This window comes from Typopeltis vanoorti, chromosome 8 (assembly GCF_054136105.1).
Source record: "Typopeltis vanoorti isolate ZY-2024b chromosome 8, IOZ_Tvanoo_1.0, whole genome shotgun sequence".
In the NCBI taxonomy this organism is placed as follows: Eukaryota; Metazoa; Arthropoda; class Arachnida; order Uropygi; family Thelyphonidae; genus Typopeltis; species Typopeltis vanoorti.
The window spans coordinates 140,129,157-140,148,566 of NC_143556.1; the positions used below are offsets into that span (position 1 = coordinate 140,129,157).

The window sequence follows — 19,410 nt, forward strand, 5'->3', positions numbered from 1 at the left end:
GTGAAACACTTTTAGCTCAAAAATATGCTTAGAATTGCGATAGTGTTGTTCGAGCTCTTCTGAGGCTCAGATATTTCCAACTGTTTGTTTCCCCCCCCCCCAACATTAATTCAGAATACACATATTTGATCCCAGGTGAAAACTTCATTGCTTTGGTAAACACAAATCTTTTATCAGAGTAAAAGTTATCGCGAGATCGCTTCACAGATATGTGACACCTTTTAATTAGTAATCAGTCCATTAAAACACCGAAGAACTTTATTTCAAGTGCATTTTATTTTCTGTGTGAGAACGTGGCCATTCGTTTTCGAAAAGCAAGGAGCACCCAACCTTCCGATGTACGAGTGGCTGCTGGTATGAATGGCTGACCGAGCCATTGATAATACAATGCCTTATAACAGTATATAGATCGCCACCACCACTCCCTCCGAGTGAATGCCCTAGCTTTCTCACCTAAATAATCTCGGCTAACGGAGGCGGAAAATATCTTAGCATACAAATAAGTACGTAGCGAAGGTCAGCGCACTCAGACACACTTTCGACTGGCTTTAATTGGCCTTTGAAGGTTCACACTCAACTGATGACTCGTTTCACTTTTAAATAAATTAATCTGTTTAAACATTTAAATTAAAGAAATTTAATTATTTAATGTTTATACTGTCAAAGAATTTAAATATGGGATTTATGTTTTAATTTCTTATTGATCTCGAGCGTGATATCACTTTTACAATAAAAGCCACACGTACAAATGCCGATTCTGTTGCAAAAGAATTTCGTCTCGATTCCATTTCGTACGTTATCTCGCCGACAGTACAACGCCCAGAATGAGGTCACTCGCCAAATGCATTCTCTAAATTAGTGCAACTTTGCACTCCCTCTATTGGGCATTATTTTCAGTTTGAATTCGATTTTGTTCGTAACGGTTAGATTGGATTATCCGTATGAAAAATCAAGGATTTCAGAAATGTCCACCATTGCTACCCTGAGAAAGCTCATTTTCATCTGAGGATGCAGATAAGCTTAGAATAAGCGTTTTTATTTTGATGACACTCGAAGTCGTATAAGTCGTGAGGTCGTCTGAGTTGGCTGCTCTGCTGAGAACAATTTATCTAAGGTCCATTGTAATCTCCACGTCGTCTTATAAAACGGATTCCAGACGAAATTATGGATGCATACATATTTTCGGGTGTTTTAAAATTACGGACACAATCAGGGCATTTTAGATGAAGAAACTGCACAAAAATGCACAGTCAACTGAAAGTTATCCACACGAATTATTATTATTTATTTTAATTTCAAACGTTGGTAACTCCTTAATCGTTCAGTAGTGGACTTGTTTAAAGTTCCTTTGAATTTCTCCCCAATTTTATGACAGTAATTTCTAAACGCTGTATACAATTTTCACAAGTCCATTTTACCATCTCTTCAAATACTGTAAGAATTTTATTTTATTTTATTATTTATTATTGTTTATTATATTAACGATTTACAAAATCGACAAAATTGTTTTTGGTTCGAGTCCTCGAAACAAAGTTTGGACTTCCTGCAGTTATGTATCTGACCAAGTGTATTCAAGTGTATTAATAACATTGCTAAACAGAGTATACTAATAAAGTAGTTATTTTCGAGGAAGCTTATCTATTTACCTCTGTAAAACATCACACATTTCAACACCATTCAACAAAGAAAAGCTATATTCATCACCCTTACTAAATATCAAAAATTCTACGCCTAACAGTGTAGAATGTTTAGTATATTTAAAGATATTTTAAATGGTTAAAAAGGAGCTGCATATGTTAGGTTACATTTAGCTCGGTAGATGGCAGCAGTAGCAATATTTTAAGTGCAACAGGTATGATGCAGTGCAATACAGTAATCCCTCGATTAATGCGTCATTTTTTTTTTCGATACCCAAATTCGATTAGGGCGCCTCTAAAATTCGAGTAGTGCGCCTATATACATATTAAAAATAAATGTTACAGATTTTAAAAATTTTCTATCTATATATTTTTATGACTAACTATTTTAAAAAAATCCCTCACCAGAATGAAATAATTTAGTTACCGATTTAAAACATTTTACAAAGTTATTTTTAATGGCATACTACACTACCTCCATGTACGCTATGTATACTATGTTCCAAATTTTTACCGCCAAAATTTATGTCGTCTGCTAATTGCATAGCATTTTTCTGATCATATCTCGTACTTCCTTTGCAATTATTTTCCTCACTGTTTTATTATTATTATTATTATTATTATTATTATTATTATTATTATTATTATTAAAGTATTTTCGCAACCTTTCATCATGAGTGAAAGAATTAGTGAGCAAAAAAGTGAAAGTGTGAAAATGATTCGAAAAGTAATCTCATCGGAAGAAAAACTTGAAATAATAAAGAAAGTGAACAAGGCTAGTCCAGAGCAAAGATAAGACAAGAACACAAAAATGGGTGAATCAACTATAAGAGCAATTTTTAGCAAAGCTGCTGAATACAAAGTATTATAATACTGTACTGAGGCATATACTCTACTGATGATGTCCTAAGATACCTAGGACGAAATATTTACGTAATAAAAAACCTACTATTGTGGTTCACGTGTGTTAATTTTAGTCATGAATTCTCCATAGATTTCTCTATATAATCAAAAAAGTATTATAATGATTGAATTAGAGAGACTTCTTTGTACACGGATCGAAAATTGTAACCAAAAATGGATCCTGCTAAGAACTGTCCTTATTAAATCAAAAGCATTAAGTCTCTTTGCAACCCTTGAAAGAAAGGGCTATCGATGATGGAAAAGAAGAATTCCAGGCTAGTGCTGGGTGTTTTGAGAAATAGCTTACATAATGTTCTAATCACAGGCGAAGCAGCAAGTACCGATAAGGAGGTGGCCGCAAATTATCCAGAGATTTGAAGAAAATTGCATAAGAAGGGGGCTATTGTGACCAACAAATATTTAATGTCGATGAAACTGGTCTTTTTTTGGAAGCGAATGCCTTCCAAGACTTTTCTAGCCAAATCAGAGAAATCTCAGCCTGGTTATAAAGTCGCAAAGTCAAATGAAATTACTGCTAGCAATATGCGAGCACATTCTTCCACATTGTGCAAATAATTTTAGAGGCTTTTCAAATGAATCTAAGTTAATTAAATCTCATTCTGAGAAATTGAGTGATTCCGACCTGCTAAATTTAGATGTACAGCGGGAAGATCCTGAATATGAAGAAAATTTAATCACTGACAAGCCCAAAGAGATTTCACAGAAACAAATTTAAAATATTTTTCGTGCAACCGAAACTTTTAAGAAGCAATGCTTAGAGACTGGCCCTTGTGAAGAGAGAAGCAGGAAAATTTGCAGAAGAGACAGTTGTATGAAAAAAAGAAACAGAATGACCGCCAGAATAATAGATTTATATTTTGAATATGTTTTATTGTCTTTCAGCTTCATGGTTTTCCTTTAACTAGGCCCTGAGACATACCCTAATTCTTTTATTAAAAAAAAAAGGGTAAAAAAAAGAAATTTGAGGAACGAATTATACTATTTTCCATAGGTTATTATACTCGATTAGTGCGTTTTCGATTAATGCGCCTGTTTTAAAGAATGCATTAGGCGCACTAATCGAGGGATTGCTGTAGTGGATATGAAATGAATCGTTGGTATTGAATTTGTCCATAGCGGCATTGATACTGAACCTGGAATTGTTTTCAGTGGGTGGACTGGGATACCGGAGCCTGTCATTATTCATCAGATTTTTCTCTTTATTTTGGGAGTATTACAAAATACAAAATTAAAAATGGAATCAGACTTCACACCTAAGACAGTTAACTTACTGATTTAATATCCATGAATTTTCTTGTAAAACAATTCTTATCTATATAGGACATGTTTGTTCTATCCCAGAGTACATCATGACCGGTAGAGGTTGTGTGAAATGCCAATCCCGATTTATGTTCTCTCTTCTTTTGTACGTCCTTTTGATGTTCGCTCATGCGGATTTTCCCCGATCAAAAGGACGTACAAAAGAGTAAGAACATAAATCTGGCTTAGCATATCACACAGCTTCTAGCGGTCACGATGTATTCTGGGATAGAACAAACATGTTCTATATTGATAAGAATTGTTTTACAAGAAAATCCAAAGAGGCAGCAAATATGATTAAAATTCCTACGCAATGCAACAAAAAACAAAGTTTGATTTTAAATCAAGTTTGGTCATCGCTTATTAAAAATTTACCCACTTCAGACCTCGGACAAAGCGTGCGTGAACCACAGAACGCGACAACAAATAGCATTGTCTCCAACTAACACGCATTAACAGTTGTATAGATCTGTTATTCGGTTTTTTAACGAACTGTTTATATGTTCACAATACCAACAAATGAACTTGTTTTTCGTAATTTCTTATAGTTTGTGCTTTAAACTGTTAGTTCTCTTTACCCCTGAAGATGTTAGTCTTACGAGTAACGAAACTTATCGGGTTATTTTTAGTACTTATTTAGTATTTTAAAAACAGTTCTCGAATAAATATGTGGTCACAAACCCGGAATATTTCTATTGAACTTCTTAACCACAGAAATCTACGCATGAAATAAATGAACATTAATTTAAAATTAGGTCATTACATAAATTACGAGTAACTGAATGACTCATTGGACCCTTTAGGACTTCAAAGGACTTCTCATTTTCACTGCAATGATGGACTATCTCACTGCACGAAATGTGACTGAGGATTTCTTTAGAGTTTGTCTAGGTAATAAGAAGAGTCCCTTTATTCGGTCTATGAACACTATATTCAATAGACGGGCAGAGGTACAACTGCTGCTCTCTGGTCAGTGGTTTTACACTGGATCAAAGGAAGGAAATTTTTCTGCCTTTGATCTAGTTGTTTATCTCTTCGAAAGGCATAAATGTAATCATTTGCTGTTATTTTAAAATCAACCTAAGATTTATTTTTTATCATTATTAAAGACACTCCTCATACCATGAAGAATGGTTTCGCATATCTTAATCGGTAATCTCAACGATTCTTCATCCAACACCAAAGACCTTTTTAACTGGAAATCAGTGCACAAAGCATTTCTCTTTTGCACTGATTTGCAAGAATCCAATGTACAAATCAGTACATTGGATTTCGCTTCTTGTCCACGTATAAGGCATTTAAAAAAAATCACGATCTTAAGCATCACTGAACGTGTAAATATTTATGTGAACCTAGTGTACTTATATGTCAATTTCTACGTAGAAAAAAATATTGGGTTAAGCTCCAAATGGAACGATAAGAATACGATCCATATTCTTTCTTTTCTCATCAACATCTACGCAATGGAGATTTTAAAAGATGAATTGAACGCCGAACTTAAAAAGTGGATTAATATCTGGAATATTCGAGTGCATAATTTAAAGTTAAGTAACTCAGAAAAAACATACCAATATGAAAAATCTAGTATTCACATTCAAGGACAGTTTGCTCACTTATCCTAGTAGTGAAGTCAATTCTCACAGCTTCATTGTCGTTCTGTCTTCTTATACTTACGACAGCTATAAGAATATATATTTTTAAATATCAGATTAAAAAGGACTTTTGGATACCTGACATTTTCTGAGACAATCGCGATCTAACTGCAATGTGTTAGAAATATCAATTGCATTTTTATGCAAAAGTGTTCCTAGATTACTGCTTGATTTGCGGAAAGAAAATCCGCAATTTCAGGGATAAAAATAATTCTAATTATTCTGTTAGTAGCGAGGATTTGAATCTAGATCTTTTTGCTAACCAAATACCAATGAGGACAATCCCACACATGCAGCAATTTTAGTGAGTTTAATTTTATTCTTTCAAAATCCATTTTGATAAACTTTTCTAATAAATTTGATTGAAATCTATTGAATAGCTTGCAATGAAAAGGCTGATATATCTTATTATAAGATTCTTTATAACTAAAGGAAGAAAAATCTTAGCATTGCTCAAAGAAAAATGAAATATCAGTCAACAAAGCACACAAAGATTTGCTATGAGATCAAGAAATCTGCATGCTTGAGAGAAAAAAAAAATTTTATTCAAACCTTCTATAATTTCTGTTGAGTTTAGTTTGGATACAACATGCTCGATTATGAAGCGAGCTAAGAACCTCGCAGTATTTAATTAATCTATATTGCAACAACAGCTGTGTTCTTCCTAAGTCAGTTTACTCATTCTAAAAGTGCATTCACACAGAAACGTACAATAATTTAACAGGATGGAAACTCCTGAGAGTTTAGAAGAAAGAACTCTATTATTTCAGATCATAATACATCTGCAAACAAACTGAAAAGAGTGGCATTAACTGGAGGAGGTATCTTATTCCATCCCTCTAAGTGTTATAAAGTTTCTGGTGCAGCTAAAGAATAAAAGAACAAATCCCATCGAGTGCATCACAACTGGCTCATTCTGAAGTCTGCCAGTAATGTAAAATTACACGAGAGTGTGGTCGATGTCGGGCAAAAGAGCAAATAAACGACAGCAATTGAGAACGAATAACAAATCTCGCTGAATGCTGATAAGTACGGTAATCAAGATAACTCTTCAGCCGAGAACTATGGCAGCAAATGGGCAACTGAAGAAAGTAAAAGACGGCTTCGGAAAAACGAAGAATGAAACGTGATGTGGAGGAGGGAAATTAAGTCGAGTGGAGGCGTGGACATGGTCAAGGACCTGACGGGGAGTCCAGACGGCTATTACTAGTTCATGAATCATACCGACCTCCGGTGCTGCCATTAACCTGCTCTATCTTCCTCCGTGACGAAAACTAATGAAGGTATGGGAACATCGAAGCATATGCGATACGACGACCATACTTGGGAGCAGTTGTATTCCCGTATGTTTGTGTGTGTGTGTGTATTTTTCGGTGCACTAAGCGGCGCTCATGCAAATGTAATGAGTAGCTCTGAATCGAATTTAGCTCGCCGGTTAAGCACGTGACCTTGCTGAAGTGAGGAAAAAACGTGCATAAATGAGTAGAAAGCATTGTTTGCCAAGGTCGTAGAACTACTGATTTCCATCATCCCCACGAACATGTGTTAATTCTTACGACTTTCGATAGAAATTAAATGCTTTCGAAAAAAATAAATATGTAAACTTCATTCCATTGATATTATTTAAATTCCGATAATAATAATGAATTAATGTCTTCCAGAGGTGTGTATTTTATGTTATGTCTTAAGGGCAGTTTCATCATTTAGCTTATCTAAGATCTGATTTGCATTATCACGGGAAAAACAAATTTTATGACAATTTCATCTAAAAGAAGATTGCGAACCCATAATATATTATTAAGTATCATAAATAGATCAATGGTAGATAATTCGCAAATCCTGATCCAGACAACAAAGATTTTTTATGCCATTTCTAATTTGCGACAAGCCAAGTGTCTCAAATTGTCAACCCAGTCAGGGAAAAGCATCATTCATCCAACGAATTGCCACGCACCATTGAGATTGGAACCACCACCTCTATGGTCAAGCGAAGGCATTAGAATACGAAATATTTATGCCGTATATGTGAACGGCGCGTGCTCTAGGGAAGGTTTGTCCGTTTTGCTGAGCAAAATATGACACCACCTTATAAGACTGGGTAACTCGTCTTAAGGATGAAGACCTTTAATAAAATGGAATTGCGAGAATGCTTGTGACGATTGAAAAGATGGGAAATGTTTGAGCAAAAACAGCTTAGAATGAAATCTAGTCATTTATAATTTAATGTAAATCACCTTCCTGCTATTCGTCTTAAGAAACGATTCTTGGAAAGGATCGACCTGCAGTTAATTTTCTCACAGTCTGTCATAGAAAAACATGTTGAGGCCAGGAAACCCCAGAAATAAAACATTAATAAAAACGTCAAAAATTCCATTTTAAATCTCTTAATTTGCCTATTATTAATCGAGTAATTAAAGGCTGTTTTAATTATATTGCAAATGAAAGCATTCACCAATGAGTGTGTTACATCAATAACAAAGTCCCCCAGTTTTCACCCAACATTTCTGCGTTTGACAAATCGCACTTTAACACAGACATATTGAAGTTCTCCACGAACACCAACAGAATGAGATAAATGCAAAACACGTTTGCAAATTAATAATTTCTAATCAACCTCGATCAACGAAAAATCTAGTTTTGGGGACCTACATTTAACGACCCCCGAAATAAAATGTTTCTTACAAAAGATAAACACTATTTTCTTGTTCTATAGCGGAGTGGGGACCACAAGGATGACGAGGTTGGATACTGCATGTCGGCGGAAAGATAAATACGGAAATTATCACCGATGAAAGTTGAAAATACATGTAGAATCTATTGGGAGTTAATACTGTCTGTTCTATAGAGGGATGGGACTCAAGAATGAGTAGGCGAGATAGTGTGTGTGGGCGAAAAGAAAAATACGGAAGTTTCAATTAAAACAAAGCCTCTATTCAACAAAAGAGGCGAAGCAATATATTTTCATGCTTTTCCCAACACATTTAGATCTCATACTTCTTCCTAGTGAAAAATGAAGATGATATTCCTCAAAAAATGTATTTAACTGTGATGAGTTTCTTCACCTTAACTGTTGAATCCTGAACTTCTTCATCTGAAATGTGGCATTTAATAACATTCTAATGAAAAGGAGTCACAATGGCACTTATGGGTGAAGGGATCTGTGTTCCTTTTGTTGAACTGCCTCCAAGTATGCAGATAATTCAAGGAGATTCAGACTATGTCCTTGATAACAATGAACCTGTTCTCTAAAAATTAAAGGTACCAAGAAGTTATACACTTTGTTTAATCCTTTATCCAAGTGTATAATCAGAAGTAGGGCAACTCGTATATAGAAACTAATGACTTCACATCGCTTGCCTTAGTATCCCATAATGCAAAGCACATATCCTTAAGGGTAAGTATAATGCTATGCATTATGGGAAGGGTCACTACCAGGACCGGTTTCCCTGTAATAAGTTCGGGGTTACCTCTCCAAAAATTCATGGGATCCCCCAATAATTAGCGACCCGCAGGATCAAAAACTCAGCGTTGTTCCCCTCAGTAACAGGCTCACCCTGTCACCGAGAAGAACTCTCAGCGTTGGCTCTACCACGTGTATGGGATACTAAGGCAAGCGATGTGAAGTCATTAGTTTCTATATACGAGTTGCCCTACTTCTGGTTATATTTCAGGCGCAAACTTTGTTTGCTTACACTAGGATAAAGGAGTAAACCAAGTATATAATTTCTTGGTATGTTTAATTTATAGTATAACCAAGTGAAGAAACGTCGAACTTGTTCTCCGTCGAACAAGTTTCAGAATGCACGCTGAAGAGAATTTGTTTCTCTCTTCTTAAGGAGTGAAGATCTCTGAAGAGTTTTTGCAGATCAGCAGAATACCAGTGCTAGCAGCTTCAATGTAATAATTCAGTGCACGTCATCTAAAATGTGGCGCAAATAGCATTACCGTGAAAAGAAATCCAATGATTTGTTTTCATGGTACTGATGACAAGATCTATGTTTCCTTTAACTACCTGTGCAGATGAGTGAAGAAGATTTAGACGACGCTCTCGATTATAATCAACATGATGCAGACCAACGAATAAGAGAACTTGTTTCTTTCCATTCTTGAGCGATGAAGATCCCTGAAGGACTTTTGAGGATCACCAGAATACCGGAACTAGTCTACGAATAGCACATCCACAAACTATTTTCACCCAACTGAAACACAATCATTTCCCACACTTCATTTTCCAGTAAGCAAATTACCTTCGTGATTTGCTTACTGGATCTTGTTGCGAAGTTACATTTTGTATGCATGTGTTTTATATTTCATCTTTCTGTCGCTCTTTTGCTGTTGTTACGAACTTACAACGTGAATCGATGTTTGTGTGCATGAATGTGGCTGCGAATGTCTTGATGTGAGTTACAGTTCTAAGGTAATAACTAAACCACTTCAAGTTGATGAAACGGTGGTTTAAAAAGCGTGTAGAAACGTATTCCTGTAGTATTCTTTAAAGTTACACATTGCCCTAATGCACGTTCGTAGTGAATCATCCTAAGACTTTGATTTGCAATGGTTAAAAGTATCGAACAGCTGTCGGTTAGATAGATAAACCAGAAGAAATAGCGACCAATAATAATAAAGGCAGTCGGATATTTGTTCCATTAAATAACAGCCAACTATGTTTTAAGGAAGTTAACATCATTCTCTAAGAGGGATAACACGATTTCAGGAATAACTTACTTTAGAGATATTCAGTTCAAAGTTCTTTCGCGAACCATTATTAAACTATGGTGGATGCATGGACAGAACGAATTATCCTAATATTCTGCTTCTTTAACTTGAATAGGAATGATCAAGAATTGACACACATAAAATGTTTGAGCAGAGTTCGCTAAGTGGTCAGCATATCCTTTTAATAGGTAGGTGATGAATTTCACCACCAGGTGTGATACTACCTGCTAATTAAGGCCGAAGTAGTTCGAAAAATTCTATGTTTGGCTATACAGAGAGTTCCAAGATTAATTAACCCAGACTACTAATAATAGAAGTGTACTATCGGCTAACAGCCTTTAGGGGGTAGAATTCACATGGAAAATATATAATATCGCGTTAACAGATTCTTACAATTGTTTACCCACAACGTTATGTTTGAAAAGTGTCCATGGATGTTTATATTTCGTTTGTTTTCTTCAGAACTATCATGATGTATGTGAAAATTTTAAAGATATTAGCCGAGCTCTATCTAATGATGACACTGTCAAACTCCGAAGGAATTGTGTGAAAACGCTACTTATTAAACAGCAGCCAGTGTTTCGGTCTCTTTCGCAAATACTATAAGGCGCCTGTTCGATTCGTTGTGTTTATCCGTCTACACTCAGGTAATTCCTGAGCTCCTAGTGGGTGCATTTTATCGAAATTCGAAACCCTCACAAACATTTTGCAAAATTATTATTTTTTTTTTTTAAATTTCAATCACACCATTTGAGACACAAAAGAAAGAAGCTTTGGAAATTATACATACGTAAAAGTCCATTCCTGGTGGAGAGAATTTCCTAACATTCGATATTTCGGATGTCCTTAAATGTCAGAGGCTTTCATTTTAGGTTTCAACTGAATAAATTAATTTTTATTGCCATTTTTGGCCAAATGATTGGAAGTGACAGTAATATTCGCACTGAATACACCCAGTTTAATGAAATTTGGATTGTATCAAACAATTTTCACCAACGATTGCCAGCCTAAAGAACATTTATTGCTGTAAGTTAAGGTCAAACGGAATTATCTAAATAAGTTCGTTTCCTTGCTCTAGAGAGAAGTCTGGAAAATTTTCGAGACACTCGGGCCTCCAACAAAGTTCAAACTTCAGTTATAATAGTGAATGGTCTCCTCACAGAAGAATGTTATTACGAAAACACATCTTATCATGTTCGATGCTAGTGAGATTCTGCTAAATAATACAAGATATTCGAACCAGAGTAATCAATGATTAAAATAATATACAAATATAATTCAAGAAAATACAAAGTTTGACAATAAAAATCAAACTTTTGAGATACGTTGATAAACTCCGAAGAAAATGATGATAATTTCAGTGAGAAAGGCAAATGTGAAAGTTTTTCAAGAATAGAAAAATTCTAATTTCATGGTCGCCTCAAAAATTAAAAAAAAAAATAGTCCTGGAAAGAAAGCATATGAAAATTTCCTAGGAAGTGAGTTAGCAGATGTCTGAAAGAACACAGAAAATTATTTGAAAGCTAAGAATAGAAAAGGAGCTCATCAGAAGTCGCGTGAAGACTGATAAGAAGATGAGTACCAGAAAGGTGGAATCTTCTAGAACTGTTGAAAAAGCTTAGAGAGGAAGGAAGGAGCATTGTGTGAGGAATTCAAGTTCATAAAGGTGACAAAAAAGTAAAGTTTGTGGATGCTCGAAGTAATTACTTTGAATGAGATAAGAAATGACAGGAAATGGCTGAAAATATTTAAGAAAGCAACAGTAAAAAAATTACGTAAAAATTAAAATTAAAAGGAAAGCAATCAGTAATACGAAAATACTTGAGGTACATAAAGACATCATAAACCTGAAGTAGACGATATGCTTACAAAATGCTCAGATATGGTCTAAACGTTTAACACTGGCTGAAATGCCTAATTTGAATTCCGAAGATTTAAGCAGAACTCGCACAATACGCGCGCGCGCGTGAGAGAGAGAGAAAGTGAATTTGGGAATTAGGGAAGAATCTTCCTATTAACTTTTCCTGAATGAGATTTAAGCAATGATACTTGAGACTAAAAATGTTCGAGAACAGGATAAATTTAGGCCAAAAAGGTGTTGTCAGAATCAGTTTTTCCTTCAAAACAATTGAAATTACTGAAATGAAACAACAAAGATCTGTAAAAACTTATTACTAAGTGACAAGCGAAAAGCTGTTTAAAATGCTACAGTTATATGACGTAAACCGAGCGCTGTTTAAAGCGATATACAGCCTATATTAGATTTAAAAATCAGCAGTTAGAACTGAAGGAGATACATGAAATGATTTTATGTTAAATCAGGTGTCATAAGGCTGCACATTATTCACATTATCTCCACTCTTATTTGTCATCTATATGGATCATCTTATAAAGGAAATGTTATTAACCACGATATCAAAATTTAGGATATTCGGTTTAGCTGTTTAACTTTATATGATGTTATATACCTGAATAAATCCAGTACAAATCTTCAAGACTCTTCAAACTGAATTTAATAAACTGCTGTTATAAAATTCAGTACTAAAATCAGTAATCAAAAGGAAAAGCATAAAAATAAGCAGGACATGAAATACATCAAGTGCATTCTCAATGGAGAATGCACTTGATCAACGGAATAAATTTATATGCAATAAGAGAGAACTTAGCCAACACACTAAACTAACAGCATACAAGACGATATTCAAACCAATTTTAACTGGTGAATATGTGAGCCGGATCAGAAATAATAGAAAACCTGATTCAGAAGAACGATTAAAGAATAGACACTGCAAATGCAAGATTTGAGATAAAACAGAATGAACATGTGGCATCAATGGCAAACTGGTGAAATACGAACATATTGGACAGGAAGTAACTTTCATGTACAAGTGAGCAGAGCAAATGCATTCAAGAATGTGTGAGAGTGTTGAATACTACGTCCACTTACAAAGAACGGAAACAAAAAGGTTAGCAAAACATGCCAAGATAGCAGGAAAAGGGCCTAGAGAAAGCCCAAGATCTAGGTGGATTGAAACCGAATGAAATGCCTAAGATCTGACAGCAATTGGACCCATAAAGAAGAGTAATTTGGAAGAAAAGTGTCGATAGTAAGTCAGTAAAAGCAAACAAATTGCAGGATAAATATCAGGCATTTGATAATTAAACATTAATAATTTCATTCGTTTTCTATATTATATTTTCTTGGAGGTTATATGTTTTCGTTGTAAACATGTATTTAATAAAAGTTATTTTGTTTATTACATATTTATTTTTGAACCTGCCTTCAGTCAGATGAAAAGGCATATAATTCAAAACTTGTACATTCATTTTTCAGTGATCATTTAATCCCAGTAGTTTATGCCTGCCAGGTTGGTCAAGTGAGCGGTGTCTCCACTTTCTAACCAACAGGTTGGTATGTTCGAATCTCACTGCAGTAAGGGTTTGCGATCGTCTTTCGATAGGAGATGAACTTCATCGCTATGCATATTGCAAGTCTGACAGGTCTTGGAGTTTCATGTTTTGTCACTAGAATAGAGTTTATTCAAGATATTAGTCGTTAGCACACTAAAGGTTCGGTTCTTTGTCTTTGTGGGTGTGGTATTCATAGAATGGTTATAGAATTCCAAGCACTCAACGAATACTACTCTTCATCATGCAAGAACTGTTCAGCGAGAATGACAGCGACTTCACCACCAAGCCCGGATCTGAACACCATTGAAAATGCATAGGATAAGTAAGAAAAACAGATCCGGGATCCAAGTCCTTTCCCGTCAAATCTGCACCAGATTTGACGGGAAACAAACTGAAACTTAAAGGCTCAAAATTTGAGCCTTTAAGTTTCAGTTTGTTTTTCCACAAATTTTTTTATCCTTTTCAAGTGTATTTGCATAAATCTTACCAGGAACACTAAGTAGAGAAATATTCACATTCTTACAGATGGAAAGCATGAGCATCCTACAACATTCATCTGGAATTAAGGTATTTTCTGCCGCTGTCGGTGGTGGTCTTTTGCCTGTTTCTAATTTTTTTTCAGTAACTTCCAGAACATTTGCGATCCATTTGATATTAATCCTCTATGTTCTTACCAAAGTCACCCGCTGACTTTTATTTAGCTCCTTTTACTTCTTGCTTCGCTTTCTTACTTTTTTTCTCTCTATTCTCTCAGCACACATGTCGACTTACTTGCTAGAAACTTTTGGCACGCTTTCTTCTTTTTGAGTTGTTCTTTTAACTTCTTGAATCAGCTATGAAAAGAAGATGTTCTATTCAAATAACTTTACCAAATGCCTCCCTCGCTGATTCAACAATCCTAGTAATTCACATATATAAATTACGTTATGGCGTTTACATAACAAATCAAGTGGTTGAGTTTGCGCAAAATATTTTGAAATGCACGAAATGTGTACAATAAACACTCATCAATTAGCGATCTTTAGCACCTTTCTCTCGGCGTGCTTTAGAAAGATGATGAGTATATCTCCCATCGCTCATCACTAGGAGTCACTGTCATATGCATGACAGGGTACGCGGAGTCTAGAGACTCTAAACAGGAAGTATATTTCTTTCAGACAGATTAATTTCTTCTGGCGAACTTGGTCTTTTATCATATTGCTGTTATTATTTCTTTTTAAAAAAGAGTTGCACTCAGTGTACGAGCCATAAAATGGAGCGTTGTGTGTTGGATTGTTTTGCTTCACTGCCGAAGCAACAAAAACTATGAGGAAGTAGATTATCTCAGTTAATTGTTCTGCGGCAGGATTGCACGGATAAACGTAGTAGGCAATATTACTTATCGTTAGAGAACGCTCTCGGAACATTCCTAAAGATGAATTCTATTTACTACCGGTAGGACTGTCAGTCAAGATAACGTAATGCCGTCTACTCTCCCGCACCGGGCGAAAGGAAAACCTGCAACTGCTCGAATCATTGTGGCCACAGTCGAAAATAAAGAACAAAGTGTCACTCTGTATTTCGCTAAGCCGTTGTTGTTATGGGTTTATTATTAGCTGAAACATCTAAGGCAGGCATTTCATCAGTTTTTTGTGGGTAGAAGTCTTTCAAAATGTTGGCTAACTCATTCTCAAGTCATAAGCTCTTATTCCTGTTATATTAATTAATCTTTATTTGTTTTTGGAGATTATGAGAATGAATGAGTCTCCTTGGTCGCCGCCAATACGGATAAAATACGTCACTCCTCTACACTTCGTATCCATCATATATTTCAATGTAATATCAATGGCATTACAATTTTTAATATGCACTTCGCATCCATGGTAATCTGGACGTATATATACTTCTTGGCCGTTTGGGTGGTTAAAAGCTCCACAGTTAGAAACACACAAACGAAATCTGAATTAATAAATACAACCTTCCTGGAATTAACTAAAATTTGAATCGATTCGACTCGGCTTGAGGCATGAAAACCGTAAAGATAAGTGCAATGTACTCGTATTTAATACGTGAGCAATGATATCTTCGAAATCAACCAAATGAAAACGAGTTGAAACAGCGAATTTTTTTTTTTTTTGGGGTCGTCATCAATTTTGTGCAGGAAATGCATACGATAAGCTGCCCACGACAGTGGTGTATTCATTATGCGCGTGATTGATTTTCCGAACTTAATTCTCGAACAAGCGCCATTTTGGGAATGCGATGTTTCTAATGAATAACAAGGCGCATCGGAGGCAAAATTGATCTGTTGACAACTTTTCCCTGATGAGTTCCCTGTTAACTAGAAGTAATACGCGTGATAGTATTTTCGGCCTTGTCTATGTGGAGTAACGCGGCCATTAATCAGACCGAGTGACAACGCAGATTGTATCGTAGAGAAAACCATTAATGGGAAGCAACACTGTGGCAGCTCAAACTCTCCTTTTTCGTTTTAGCACACGACTTGCAAGTTTTTATACAATTCTGCAGTTGTTTTGTGTTTCAAATGGTAAAAGGACTTGAATAAAAACAGGCTCTGCTGCGACACTGGTTTTGAAAGATGGAAAAAAGAATTTCAGAAATGGCAATTATTGCCATCTCTTAGATGTCATTTCCCTTTTTATCCTCGCTTTCTTACGATCCAAAAATAATATTTCACTGATCACTCAACCCATTCCAAAAAAAAAAAAAAAAAAAGACGACGACGACAGACCTTAAGATTTTTGGTGCTGCTGACAACTAACATGACAATGAAAAATAATAATTCACATGAATCATTAAAATTAACAAAAAAAAAAAAAAACCACTCCCAAATTTCCTGACTTCCCTTCCCCCCGTTCACATTCTGAACAATGGTAAGGAAACGTCGGTTTCCCCTTTTCCCACAACTAGTGGTGCACATTCTCACCTTAGATATGGCAGAAAGAATCAAGGGTACTTGATCATATATTTAAAATGAATCTTTTTATTTTTTTTAAGCTCTGTTTATTACGAATTATAAGATTATTATATTATATTCCGTATAATTATAATTATACGGATTTAAAATAAAATTTATACAAAATCCATTTACATGTTTTGATGTAAAAACACCGATTATTTCTAATTAAGCGCAGTCCATTTATTCGAAGAAACAAAGCTTGGAAACAAATCCCATCTGAAAGGTATTGCTGGTAATATTTAGATATCTGCTATCACGCAGATGGTTTGCAGCACTTCCATTAACTCTGAACGCTAAACTTAACGCAGAACCACACCAATCGCACCAACAAACCTTTCTAAACCTTTCACATATTTGGCATCTCGCGTGGGCTGAGCGTTAGAATGCTACGGAAACCCCACTGTATAAGTCAGACATGTACCTTTTTCAAGCCATTTCAAGCAGGATGTGGGTGATCTCGAATCGTGCAATTAAATTCATCTCCTACTTAAGGACATTCACAAAATATCCATGAATACTGTGATTCGAACCACAGCCTGTTAGTTGGAGAGAATAACGAGATGTTTATTCAGCCAACTTGGGGGAAAACTATTCAGTTTCAATTCATTTACATTATTAAAAACAAGACGTGATTTGAAATGCCTCGTTAGAAATTATGAACACAATGAAATGAGGTGAGATTATCCATGATTAATAAATTCTCTTTCATAACTTTCATATGAGTTCGTGTTTGGACAACGTTGGTTAGTGATAGAGTGCGATTTGTTTTTTCAATTAATTAAATGAAAAAAAAAACATACAGAAGTACTCACTTTAGTGATCACTAAATTGCTTAATGAGCAAATTGGGTCCACCCACTCGAAAAGTATTCGATGATTGTCTTTATCCATTGACAGCAGTTTTCTGAAATAAATTTCAAAATTTTAATTCTAACAAGCTACACAGGGGATCGTTATAAAGAAAAAGGTGAAAGGTCAACTGTTGTATCTCAGAAACTATGGTATGCGAAGATGAAACTGCACAAAGCTATATGGGAAAATACACGATGGGTCTTGAAAGCCTTAATTCTGAACGAAGCTTGTAAGCCACAAGTTACTATTAAGATCGATTTAAAAAAAATTGTCGTCCCGTTGATGGGAAAAGAGACTCGCAGAGGAGTCGTTCAAAATAGTCATCTCTGCTTCACGTCAAGACCTGTCGTAGATTATCTTTCGGACTGTTATTATTTGAAACTGTGTCGGATCCTAGAGAATCCGATACCAATGAGATAGTTCAAGTCGTGTTGAATCGATAAAGTCCTTTCACGATTTGAAGGAGACCCCATCGTCGTAGAGAAAAATCGAAATTGGGCACAGTGGAATGCGATGCCTCATGGAAGGATCGCAATCTCAGCAAGCCCAATAAGTAAGCCTTCCATAAATGACCAATTGCAGTTGAAAGAAAGGATACTTCGACATTTCTGGTGTCAGGACGTTGCACTAAAACGTTATGAAAAACTTTGTGAAGCTTCATCTACTTCTCCGAATAGTTTCTGTGATACTAGGAATCAAATTTATTTTGTAATCACCTAGCAGAGCAGTTTAATCATGCGAGTAAAATCTCATTATTACGACCAAAATTAAAAACAGCATCTCCAACCTTATAAATATCACAGAAATAACCGGTATAAATAAATACTAATCCTAAAAATAAACTAAAATTTCACTACCTTTTTTAAAAATTACATTGACTTAATACAGTTTTTTTGTATGTTTGTTTTTTCATCAATAATATCTTTTTAATGGCAAATGAATTGACGGTGGTAATTAAATCAAATGACAGTCAAATAAAATCTACAATGATTGTAGTTTTCTGTCTAAAACTGCTTATAAAGAAAATAAGAGAATTTAATTTGGAAACTCATCTTTTGTTTATAGATTACGAAAAAGCATTTGACAAAGTAAAAGGATATATAGTGTTTGATATATTACAAAGAATAAATATACCTAATATTTTACTACATGCTATAATGAATATACACAACGATAATAAACTAAAAATTAAAATAAATGAAAAAAGTGTCTGAAAAAAAATCTATAAACCAAGGAATAACACAGGGATGAGCTCTGCCTCCAACTACTTTTCAATATTTATATTAATGAAATATTAATACAGTGGAACACCTTAAACAATCAAGGTATAGAGAAATTTCCTGGAATAACAAAATAAATACGCTGTTATTTGCAGATGATCAGGTAATAATATCAGATAAGGAAGACGATTTACAAAGAACAAAATTAGAACGGTTTGGAATGAAAATATCCACAGATAAAACTAAAACAACGGCAATTTGTGGACGATTTCTAGTTAGAAAATAGTTATTAATAATAAAACAGATAAATACTTTCAGTTATCTTGGATGTGAAATATCATATGAAGGAGAAAAAGACATAAAATTAAAAACTTTACAGATTATAGGCCTGATAAATAGAACGCTCAATCCCAATATAGTACAAAAAGAAATACGCTTGAAAATATACAATACCTCGAACAGTGTCCACATTATTATATGGCAGTGAAATTTGGGCATTAAATAAACAAGATAAACAAAGAATAAAAATAAGCGAAACGAGATTCAATTCACGAGAGAACTGCAAAATACACATTATTAAACCAAAAAAAAAAAAAAAAGGAATGACGATATTTTAAAAGAACTAAAAACAAAATCAGCGGAAGAAAAACTATAAACAAATACAAACAAAATTGGATAAAACATGTAAACCGAATGGCCAACACTCGATATCCTAAACAAATAATAAAATACAACTTTATT

General features: G+C 34.8%; 1 protein-coding gene across 1 annotated transcript in view; it reads right to left on the reverse strand.

The window, feature by feature from the left end:
* Window positions 1–19,410, reverse strand: part of LOC150104387 (uncharacterized) — a 382,513-nt gene that overhangs the window by 307,348 nt on the left and 55,755 nt on the right. Inside the window, exon 4 of the mRNA XM_090396468.1 lies at window positions 17,411–17,501. Within this exon, the coding sequence (XP_090252594.1) occupies window positions 17,411–17,501 (91 nt within the window). The remainder of the gene's footprint in view (window positions 1–17,410; window positions 17,502–19,410) is intronic.